Below are 12,830 nucleotides of genomic sequence, written 5' to 3' on the forward strand. Positions count from 1 at the left end.
AACCAATGAAATAACCAGGGCCAGAAGTGATATTTCGAGGGAGGTTAAGTAAAATTTAAATTTACAAATCACATTAATTTATTGATTTAATAAATAAATTTAAGTTTTAAAATAATAAAATTTCTATTGGCACATTTACATTACTTAATCCACTGATGATAAAGACAGCAAACACGTATAAGGTGAGTACAAAACCAGCATATGGTGCAACGGCGTATTATGATTAATTACCCATATGATAATCAGAAGGTGCCAGATCTGGGCTGTAGGAGATTAAGAAAGAACGATCCGTCCCAGTTGCCCTGTTTGGAAACTGATGTGAGATCTTGAGTTGTTACGGAGAAGCAGGATGTATTTCTATTGTAATTATATTCTGTATATTTAAATAAAAAATAAAATAAAAATAAAAATTCTTGTTTCTCATGAATATTAGAAACGTCCTCTATTCTGAACTGCTCACATGCTGCACTCACATCGTACATGGCATGACACTCAGTGATGAGGCAAAAAATTGATTTCAATATATTTTTGTATTACGTAATTTATCCCTGATATTGACAAAGTGCTTCTGACCGTGTCGTCTGCTGTGTACAGTGATTTTTCTCAAACTATTAATCGGGTTTTGTTCATATTCGATATCTACTAGTCAGTTTTACTTTGGAACACATCATGAGCGGTTTTTCGGCAAATAATGAATAAAGACCATCACGAAGATTGTTGATAAAGTTTCTAAGCAAGAAAAGTACTCTTTGGATGTAAGATGGCAAATGGAAGATATTCAAAGTCAAGAGTTTTAACGAAGAACAACAACAATATCTTATAGTCAATTTATTAGGGGATGATGCATATGAAATAAAATAATTTGTAATAAAAAATTAATGTGTCTTTATCTGAAATCTAAAACACATTGGCTTTCCAGTCCAACTATTTTCTTTGTCAGTTTTTGTATTGCACACAATAAACTGGCAAATAAGATGGGTTACTTATTATACACGGAAAACCATTTATTAAGAGACAATTTATTATTATATAAAGAATTACTTCTATATTTCGTTCATTCATTCTAAGTCTCAATACTCGAAACTACAGTGAGTTCCAGCAAATGTTCCCGATGTTTCTGTCCAGCCGAACATTGGCAGGTCCTTCCTGCTATTCCCGCTGTTTGCACCCATGAACTCAATGGCACTTCACCAGATTAAAACTTTTGTACTATGTTATATTAATAACATTCAGAACTCACCCTCCTCATAGTAGCTGCTGGAAGTGTTGCCCACCTTGTATGATAGGCCTACATAATTCATATTGTTCACAGAACCTGTTCCATTAAACCTATTCACTAAATGTAGTATTGTTTTTCTACATGGAACCAGGCAGCCAAGAAATTTACATCTGAAGTTTTCCCTTACTCTGCCACACTATTTCTTTTCTGTAGCCTATGTACGTTTTTAAAATGTGCAATTTAATTTGACTTTAAAGCTGGGTCAAATTTTCGAAGTTGAATCTAAATCTTTTAATAAATGTCACTTTAGTGATTTTAGCAATTTGAAATGTCCCCAGTGAGTATAGGATCCTTTCTCCTCCCCTTCCCTCTTTTTATACTGAAGTGGAGGCAGGTCCCTATTTATATATGAGCCTGGGCCTAGGGCAGCAAATTAGTAGGAGTCAAAAAGAAAATAAAACAACAACATTGAGTTGAAAATAAATTTTCGATATTCTCCTACTTCGCAGATGCCTACTTTAGATAGCAGCATATGTTAAACCGTTGTTAAAGCCACTTCTGTTTTTTACTGTTTGACTGCTAAATGTCTCGGATTTGGGTAAGTTATTTGATTGGGTGCCAGTAGTGGCTGGTGGTCGAAATAATGAGTGTGCTACAATTTCTATATTGGCCTATTGTATAAACTTATATGTATTTATCTTAATTTGAGACTCGCCTAGTGACGAAATATGAAATCCATACGACGTTCCTTCCTACTGCAGAACTTGTCATTTACCCTGGTGTTAAACCCCTCCATCTTGGACTTCATACTATTTTCTATTGACAGTATTGCAAGAGCAGTGAGGTGATCCTGGGACATAGTGTTCCTTAAAAACGTTTTTATGTGTTTCAAGGAAGAAAAACATCTTTCTGGCTCAGCAGTGGTCATTGGTTTTGCAATCAAAATATTTAACAACTTCGTTACTTCACAGAATGGATTCTGTGAATTGTTGGAGACTATGTATTGTAACAATTGAACAGCTCCATCTATATTCTGGAAGTCGCGTCTTCCATATAGAACTCCAAGTTGGGTCTTCAACACTCGTTTGTTCAGTACAGTATAGCTGTTGACAGCAACTTAAAGTTCGCGTTCAGGAAAATTATGCGAAAAATTGCTAACAAATTTGCTGTTTAACAATTTTGTTGCGTCTAGGTAGCTTAAAGACTGGAAACGATGAGTAGTTTCCTGAATTATAAGGTTATATACTTCCTTGGCTTCAATTTTCTGGGATTCCATTTTCCGCCGCTTGCTGACTGATTCAGGAGGAACCTCAAAAAACAGGTAGATGGCAGCAGCAGTCGGACACTTGAATTATCAAATGCATTGTACACAGTTCCGAGTTCTTCCACAAACAAGCATTCTTTCGTTACGCTTTACTTTTGCAATCTCCAAGCTGCATTGTGTTGAAGCTGACTACAGCATTTCCCCGCGTAAAAATAGCCAATCAGGGCAGTGATTTCAGCTTCGCACATGCGCATTAATTGTCTACATTCTCACGTAGAGTTTTGAGTAGCACAACGTACCCCCTGAGGCACTAAAGAGCTAAGAGCGAAGACTAAACACACTATAATGCGTCATGAACATAACCATGGGAAATTGTCAAATGGCAGATCAAATACTATGGTGGTATTCCAAATACATTATTTGAGCAAAAATTATCATTGTGCTGTAGCACTGTAGCACATACGGACAGGCCGCCCCTGTTGGGTGCACACATTTCTTTTGGGCCGATGGACATAGCATCACCAAAATACAGGGCTGGATGGAAATATATCAGAACTTCGAAATGTATTTCCTACATTTTGTATATCAGTGAATTTATTAATTTTAATGATCTTTTTTCCTATCCTTTTTAGCTGAAGACAAAAGTTCCAGGAAGGAAAATCTCTGCTGTACCCTAACACAGGAATTTTTCTATCAGTGGGTGGATATTTCTCAGCTGCCCCTGTATAGAGTTTCTGCTGATGTAACATTATACCACGTATTTGGCATATTTCTCTGATAACACGACCTAATCTGAAAGTCTGGTTCATCAGACTATTTTGACATTGACTACATATTAGTTCATTATGTCAGTATTACCGGTACCAGTAACATTTTGTCTTATATTTATTCTAACCTTTGAGCTTGTAAGTCCATTGTCGAGACACCCACTTCTTCTGATTGTGTCTTTTGATGGATTTCGACATGATTTCTTCACAAAACGTGCAACTCCAGGTTTGAACAGATTCAAGACAGATGGTACCCATGCACCTTTTACCTACAATGTCTTTCCAACGAAAACTTTCCCAAATCACCACTCTATCGCTACAGGCTTGTTTCCAGAATCCCATGGAGTTCTAGGAAATGAGGTTTATGACCCTATTCTGAGAAGAATCCTGCACTTTGGTCCTGAAATGTACAACACTGAAGGTGTGACACCAATATGGGTAAGTTACTTGGTTCTTTAAGTTTGTAATGGAATGTTAATAGTATTGTGCTTTTCGGACTTTTTAAAATAATGACCAGGTAAAGAATTTTTAAAATATCTGTATGTGCTTTAAATAATAAATCCTGGTATGTGCTCTAAATAATTTGTTTAGTTACGAGCGAAAGTTGATGAAATGTCACTATTATTATTTTTTTAATTTAAAAACATTGCCCTTTAATATAGCAATTCACCTATGTTATCACTAGGGTTGTGATTTTGTGGTGATTATTTCACCTCTACTTTGGTGCTTATTTTGTCATGATTTTGGTGAATATTTTGTGTAAATGTGAAGATTTGAGTTAATATTTCGTAAAATATGAGGATACAGATTACAAAATTAATATTACCGGTATGTACAACACGTAGAAATCCAGTTACTAATTTTAATTATTACAAATTTCCTGATACTTTCAAAATTATGAATATAAATTATACTTACTGGCTTTTGAGGAACCCGGAGGTTCATTGCCACCCTCACATAAGCCCACCATAGGTCCCTATCCTGAACAAGATTAATCCAGTCTCTATCATCATATCCCACCTCCCTCAAATCCATTTTAATATTATCTTCCCATCTACGTCTCGGCCTCTCCAAAGATCTTTTTCCCTCTGGCCTCCCAACTAACACTCTATATGCATTTCTGGATTCGCTCATACGTGGTACATGCCCTGCCCATCGCAAACGTCTGGATTTAATGTTCCTAATTATGTCAGGTGAAGAATACAATGCGTGCAGTTCTGTGTTGTGTAACTTCATCCCTCTTAGCCTCAAATATTTTCCTAAGCACCTTATTCTCAAACACCCTTAACCTATAATCCTCTCTCAAAGTGAGAGTCCAAGTTTCACAACCATAAAGAACAACCGGTAATATAACTGTTTTATAAATTCTAACTTTCAGATTTTTTGACAACAGACTGGATGATAAAAGCTTTTCAACCGAATAATAACAGGTATTCCCATATTTATGGAATATAAATTATATAAATTAGCTTTTTCCTTGGAAAGTAGGCCTACTTCCAATCATTGCATAACATCAGTTTACACATACTTAGAAAAAGAGCATTCTAACCAGTCCACAAGCTGGGAGGGGCCCCAACATGGAGGTGAGGAGAGTGGATTGTCTAATTAGGCCCTCTACACTTCACCGAAATACTTCGTATTGTTAAATATCAGTTCTATCAAGGTTTTTGAACTGATCAGAGACTGGGATATCTCGATTAGCCTCTGCCTTTCTTCCTGAGATAATGGGTCATTAAATTAGCAAATTTAACATTGGCAGTATAGGGAAGTTAATCTCCCCTAAACTTCGATTATACAATTTTTTATTTACACTTGTGCAATTGATCTTACTTACTTACTGGCTTTTAAGGAACCCGGAGGTTCATTGCTGCCCTCACATAAGCCCGCCATTGGTCCCTATCCTGAGCAAGATTAATACAGTCTCTACCATCATATCCTACCTCCCTCAAATCCATTTTAATATTATCTTCCCATCTACGTCTCGGCCTCCCCAAAGGTGTTTTGCCCTCCGGCCTCCCAACTAACACTCTATATGCATTTCTGGATTCGCCCATACGTGCTACATGTCCTGCCCATCTCAAACGTCTGGATTTTATAGTCCTAATTATGTCAGGTGAAGTATACAATGCGTGCAGCTCTGTGTTGTGTAACTTTCTCCATTCTTCTGTAATTTTATCCCTCTTAGCCCCAAATATTTTCCTAAGAACCTTATTCTCAAACACCCTTAATCTCTGTTCCTCTCTCAAAGTGAGAGTCCAAGTTTCACAACCATACAGAACAACCGGTAATATAACTGTTTTATAAATTCTAACTTTCAGATTTTTTGACAGAAGACTAGATGACAAAAGCTTCTCAACCGAATAATAACAGGCATTTCCCATATTTATTCTGCGTTTAATTTCCTCCCGAGTGTCATTTATGTTTGTTACTGTTGCTCCAAGATATTTGAATTTTTCCACCTTTTCGAAGGATATATCTCCAATTTTTACAGTTCCATTTCGTACTATATTCTGGTCACGAGACATAATCATATACTTAGTCTTTTCGGGATCTACTTCCAACCCAATCGCTTTACTTGCTTCAAGTAGAATTTTCGCGTTTCCCGTAATCGTTTGTGGATTTTCTCCTAACATATTCACGTCATCCGCATAGACAAGAAGGTGATGTAACCCATTCAATTCCAAACCCTGCCTGTTATCCTGAACTTTCCTAATGACATATTCTAGAGCGAAGTTAAAAAGTAAAGGTAATAGTGCATCTCCCTGCTTTAGCCCGCAGTGAATTGGAAAAGCATCTGATAGAAACTGGCCTATACGGACTCTGCTGTAAGTTTCACTAAGACACATTTTAATTAATCGAACTAGTTTCTTGGGAATACCAAATTCAATAAGAATATTATATAGAACTTCTCTCTTAACCGAGTCATACGCCTTTTTGAAATCTATGAATAACTGATGTACTGTACCCTTATACTCCCATTTGTGCAATTGATCTAACAAACTTAATTTAAACTTTGAAGTACCAGTACATGCAGGGATTAGTAGTAAATAAAACAGTATCAGGCTACTAAGATAAAAGTTTAATAATAATAATAATAATTATTATTATTATTATTATTATTATTATTATTATTATTATTCTAAATGAGGCAGTAAAGGAAGTGGACAGCTTTAAATACTTGGGGTGTACTATAAGCAGTAATGCGAGCTGCTGCCAGGAAGTTAGAAGAGGATATCAATGGCCAAGGAAGCTTTTAATATAAAAAGGAGCATCTTCTGCGGACCTCTGGAAAAGTAACTAAGGAAGAGACTAGTGAAGTGCTTTGTGTGGAGTGTGGCATTGTATGAGGTAGAAACATGGACATTATGACGAAGTGAGAGAAGCGAATAGAAGCACTTGAAATATGGATATGGAGAAGAATGGAATGTGTGAAGTGGACAGACAGAATAAGAAATGAAGCTGGAAAGAGTGAGTGAAGAAAGAATGATGCTGAAACTGATCAGGAAGAGGAAAAGGAATTGGTTGGGTCACTGGCTGAGAAGAAACTGCGTACTGAAGGATACACTAGAAGGAATGGTGAATGGTAGAAGAGTTCGATGTAGAAGAAGATATCAGATGATATACGACATTAAGATATAGGCCTATCGATTATATGAGGAAACAAAGAGGAAAGCAGAAAATAGGAAAGATTGGAGAAATCTGGGTTTGCAGTGAAAGTTTTGCCCTTGAGCAGAACACTAAATGAATGAAAATTAATATATATAATAATAATAGTAATAATAATAATAATAATTATTATTATTATTATTATTATTATTACGGTGAAATCCGAATAAAATGGTCCTCAAGAACAACGTATAGACAGCGTATTTATAGGGACCGTGTATTAGCCGGATATTATAATTTGGACTTACAGGTATAGATATTGTATACCTGTAAGTCTATAAAAATCCTAAGAAACCATCTCTACAGTTATATAGATTTATCTCTTTGCTATGGCGATCTGCTCACTTAAGTTGGGTCTTGCAACCAGTGCTAAATAGACGACTGTGATCATCCAATAGCCAATAGATACTAGGAAATTTTATGTTTCTTCTGGAATTAATGATGTTTTGTTTAGTCTTTTCCAGTTATTTCTAATTGTGCTATTTCATATTATTTTTCTTCTCCATTGTTTTATTTTATTTATTTTTTTTTTTTTCCATTATAACAACAATTTTATGGTAAGCTTTGTCTTCTAGGCAGCCTTCACTCGGAGGAAGCTGAATAAAATTTATTCGAAATAAATGTTATTTTCTTATTGAATTACATCATTCAGGGACAGTAGTATAGTATTACCACAGTCTACTATATACAGTCACGAAGCTTGAGTTTTGAGGGTGCTAGAAACAATAGACTGTGCTGGTAATATTTCGCATTGTCTTTAATGAGGCGATATTAGCGATCCTAGTGGTGAGCAACTATCTAATGCATATTTATTACGTATTGAGCTTCGTGACTGTATATACTAGACTGTGGTATTATCTCATAATTTAATTCGTCAATTACATTTGCAATACCGGTATATACTTAATTATTTCGAGATATATATATATATATATATATATATATTTTATTTACTTTTCAGCTATGTGAACCCTTACAGTAAGTTACAATAAGTAAGTTGTGTTAAAATTTGCTTTTATTTATATTGAGTGGTCTTATTATTTCAATGTTTTTGGATTCTGACGGATTTTAAGGTGATAGACTGACGGTGATACAATTTATGAGTTGGCAACACTGATCTTCAAAGCGAATGGTGAATGCTTCGAAGGGTGAATGTTTGTATACAAATGAATTGTGTGGTGTAATTGACCGTCTAAAAACGTTTTGTAAATAGCACTGCCATCGTGATCTAATACAGGCCGTAAGGCAGACCACGTGACTCGCTGAACAGCTGATCGCGAAAGGCGGTCTTTCAACCATATGAATTAGTTGCAGTGCATGAAGAATAACATATATTTCTCTGAAATGCGGTGTAATTGCGTGAGTAAAATTTTAAACAGTGATTGTGAGACACTTGAGACACAATTTACTTGCAATTTAAGGTATAATATTATTTTTGGTGTGAAAATTACGTTGTTGCAGGCAAAGTTCGTATGTGTAATACCTGCCTTTATTTCGATTAAATATTGCGCCCTTATGTGGTTAAGTGAAATTTTGGTCTTATAAACAGTAGGCTAAATATGTGTAATAATATATACGTGAAAGTGAAACATTGACTGGCATGTAAAGTAAGTTGTGATTAGGCTTAAGTGCAGCTTTACCGATGTTACTCTTGTCTAATCCATTATTGTTAGTTTACCGTATTTGTCTTATTAAATTTAAATTATTGCGCCCTTTTTATTTGTGAATAACCTACATTATACGAGTAAATAATACGACATTTGATAATATACACAATTTGAACTAAAAACGAGATACATATAGTATATTACGAAAAATTATACCCTATAGTTTTCATTACTGTTACAGTATCTAGAGTTGTAATTAGTTGAAATAAAGCACTCATGCTTCATTACGAAATTCTTGCACATTCATTTATGCACGTTTCAACAATTTTCAGTTGCATCGCACGCATATTTTAATGTGTTGAAGTTATAGGTTATGTTTATTCTATCAGTACTTGCCTTATTTCCATATTCGCAATTATGCATTATAATTAAGCATAACGCTACGTATAACTTATAAATGCAATTTGTCTACACTTCAATTGTATTTATTCGTTTCAGACGGTACTCCAGTCTGAAGTCTGATTAGTTTAATATGTTACTAGGGCTAAACTACCGCTGAGGTAGTTCCCTTCGTTTTCATACATCTTGCATATACAAATTAGTTCGGTTCGTTCAGGATTTTAATATGCCTTGCTTATAGGATCAAATGCATCTCCACAAAAAATAAATTCAACTGTTTTCAGTTCAGAAATTACCGGAACTATACCTCGGCGCTACTAAGTAATATAACGTATGTATATTTCATAGGAGGGACTGTGGTGAATTTTCTACCTATAAGTAAGGACGGTAACCGTGTTCTGAGGTTTATCCTAAAAATATATTCTTCTTTATTAAATCTCAAAACAGTTTTCGTTCTCAACTTAAGCCTAAAATGTTGACGCAGATAGGTTATGTTAACATGGCAAATTGTCTTCACATAAAAATAACACAGTTTTATTTATTATTCCTGCCACATTATGCAACACATAAATGGAACTTATGCACATATTACATTGAATAAAAATTTAATTGTATTATTTATTTGTTCCCTACTATACTGGGTTGTAATGAATTGTATTTATCTAACCTACCAGATTAACACACAACTGTACATACACTAATTTCATAGGAGGGACTTTGGTAAATTTTGTACCTACAAGTAAGGAAGGTAGATGTGCTAAATTAAAATCACAATATAAATAATTCTTCTTTATTAAATCTCAAAATAGCTTCCATTCCAAACTTCAAATGTTGATGCAACCAGGTTATGTTAACATGTAAAACTCCGTTCACATTAAAATAACACAGTTTTGTAATTATTTCTGCAACATATTATGCAATAAAAAGTGTGAAGGGGTCTTATACACACATTACACTAAATAAAATTGAGCGCCGACACGCTATAAAGTAATATATTTCACTCAGCTCCGTATACTCAAATAGAAAAGCCCGACTCATCGAGTGACGTCACACAACCTGCATTACGGCCTGGTCTAGATCACGACGGAAGTGGTAAATAGGCTATCTTTATTTCGCTAGTTTTCGTACAGTATAGTATAGTGTAGATTAAGATATATTTATTTCAATGTAAATAGTATTTTATCGGCGTTTGAAGTGTGGTCACATATACTTTTAGGTTATATTACACATTCAACATGCCTAGAAGTAAGAAAGTGAGACAACGTTATTTGAACATGGTAAGGAAAAGGCGAGAAAATGAAAAAACTCGAGTTGTAAATAGTAGTAGTAATAATAATAATAATAATAATAATAATAATAATAATAATAATAATAATAATAATGTTAAAGGAGCGTTGAGCGACTTCTGCCGATTTTGGACGCACTTAGGTTAGGTTAGTTTAGTTTAGTTTAGGCTTTTATTATCCCGTGAAGATAAGGTGAAAACGATTGAGTGTTATTTTTTGTTTTCTATGTTGGCAGTTCAAGTGCGTCGGTGTCTATTCCAAAATCGGCGGAAGTCGCTCAACGCTCGTTTGACCTAAATTTTACAACACGGATTCCTTCCTTTTCCTCTTACTTCAAAATTCCAACCTTGTGCACACAAAATAAATTATTGGCAATGAAAAGTGCCTTTCGAAAGCATGATGAAGTGCATTCGACAACTGCAGACAAATCTGCTCTTTTTAGTATTCTGAGATATAATTGTCAGTGAGGAATCCGTATACTGAAATTTTCCCCAGGATTTGTTCTTGATTACACTGGCATGAGCAAACACAGGTCCATGATCGCCAAGAGACGAATGCCCATCGCAGATTTTAGGGTCTGGTATGCTGCCCATGCCCCTGAATGTGATATAAATGACGAGGGTTCATCAGGGGCTATGGAAGCAGAAGAGGCCTTAATCCTATGGAAAAGATCAGAGCAGTATGGCCTTACATACACGACAATTCTCTCAGATGAAGATGCTTCTACTTACAAGAGACTCTGTGAAGAAAGGCCATACAGGGACTCTGTTGATATCAAGAAAGAAGAGTGTATCAACCACGTAGGAAAAAGGCTGGGCACTGCCCTCAGGAATGCTATGATTGAGCGGAGAACTCTTGGATTTACATTAGGTGGTTGGGGACATGAAAGCGATGACTGTCACCAAACTTCAGAAGTAGGCCTATTACCAAAAGGCAATCCTCGACAACCGTGGTAATCTACTGACTATGAAGACTGGAATATATGCCATTTTGTTTCACAGCATTTTCACTTATGAGAAGCCCCAGCATAGCAAATGCCCTGCTGGAACAGAAAGTTAGTGCTTCTATCAGAGGGCAGTCGCACAGAGTAAGCAACCAGGCCCTCATAAAGACAACGTTGGTACACCTCTCAAACAAGCTGTACTTTCAAAGGTGATGCCTGTGAATCAAAGGCTGGCATCAAATGCACTGCTTGAAAGGTATTTAATGTGTTTAACACAAAATGCCAACGAAAGTCTGCACAGTGTCATATGGAGACAGTGTCCAAAGGACTCCTTTGGTTCGAAGAGGAGAGTAGACCTGGCAGTGTACAAATTCAATGCTGGCCACAAAAACTGTCCCCACTCTCCAAGAAGCTGCTGGAGTGCGTGCTGGACGTAACAGTAGCTCTAGGAGTTTATTGTGACCTAGGACATGTAGTGAAAGCAAAGCTTCGAGCTACAAAAAAATTTCCAGCACTACCATCAGTCAATAAAATTCCACAAATTTTATGCTAGGAAGCTTAAATTTTTGTTGCGAGTTCTCTAACGTATACTTAACAAAGGTATGTTGGCACTTTTTCAACAAATGAAATAATTTTTGAATAAAAAAATAGAATGTGTGCATGCACTCTGTAGATTTAAAAAATTTGAGTATGAATAGAATATACTTTTTTTCTCTTTTCACAAGGTAAAACTAAACAATGTGAGAACATAGGAACTTTCTGAAGAGATCAAAAGTGTTATAAAAAAATTTCAGACATGGTACTTAAAATTTAGAGGAGAAGTAGCATTTTGAAATTATGCAAATTTTTTTTTAATAATATAAATAACTCTTAAACTATGATTCTATTAACATGAAACTTAAACACATCATTACTGATATTAATAGGAGTATGTGTACAAAAAATAAAGTCTCTAGCTTATGAAAAATAGAAAATAGAAATTTCACCCATCAACTCTCTTAACATTCTAAACTCAGCAAATTAGTCAGGAAAACAAAATGAGAGGTTATTTGCAAAAAAAAAAAAAAAAAAAAAAAAAAGATTAAAGAACAATTGCAACGGACTGTAGAACGTCTTTAGATGTGAATATCATCAATGATATCCCTAAAGAAAATGCACAAAATAATACAAGTTTATGAAATTGCATTTAGTTAATTACTTCATTCACAAATTGCATAATTTTTACAATAATTTTGATTATGATATATTTTGACGGGCAATCTATTCTCTTATAACCAATAAATACTGAAGTCAAAGTTTCTCGTCATGTGGACAGAGAACATCTGTGACAATGTCAATTCCTGAAGTCCACCTGTGAAAATGATCGCTGTTGGGCAGCTACAGACCTAATGAGACAGTGATATAAAATATCAATAACATATGCAATTAAAAAAAATTTCTCGCCATTTGAAATGCTCAAATATGCAAGGGTTCTATAAACTTGGAAATTCAATAATAATAATAATAATAATAATAATAATAATAATAATAATAATAATAATGATACGCGACAATATAAGCCAATTTCACAAAGTCTGCTATTAAGATAGGCATTATATTATTGACATTGATTCGAAATGGAATTTCATTTGTCATCTATGGACAGATGAAGTAAGTAAATCAGTAGGCTAATCCATACC

General features: G+C 34.9%; 1 protein-coding gene across 1 annotated transcript in view; it reads left to right on the forward strand.

Annotated features, from left to right (window-relative positions):
* Positions 1-3,301: 3,301 nt before the first annotated feature.
* LOC138698383 (ectonucleotide pyrophosphatase/phosphodiesterase family member 5-like) overlaps positions 3,302-12,830 on the forward strand; it is a 39,878-nt gene continuing 30,349 nt past the window's right edge. Inside the window, exon 1 of the mRNA XM_069824255.1 lies at positions 3,302-3,688. Within this exon, the coding sequence (XP_069680356.1) occupies positions 3,329-3,688 (360 nt within the window). The 5' untranslated portion in view covers positions 3,302-3,328. The remainder of the gene's footprint in view (positions 3,689-12,830) is intronic.

Source organism: Periplaneta americana, chromosome 4 (genome assembly GCF_040183065.1).
Source record: "Periplaneta americana isolate PAMFEO1 chromosome 4, P.americana_PAMFEO1_priV1, whole genome shotgun sequence".
NCBI classification, from domain to species: Eukaryota; Metazoa; Arthropoda; class Insecta; order Blattodea; family Blattidae; genus Periplaneta; species Periplaneta americana.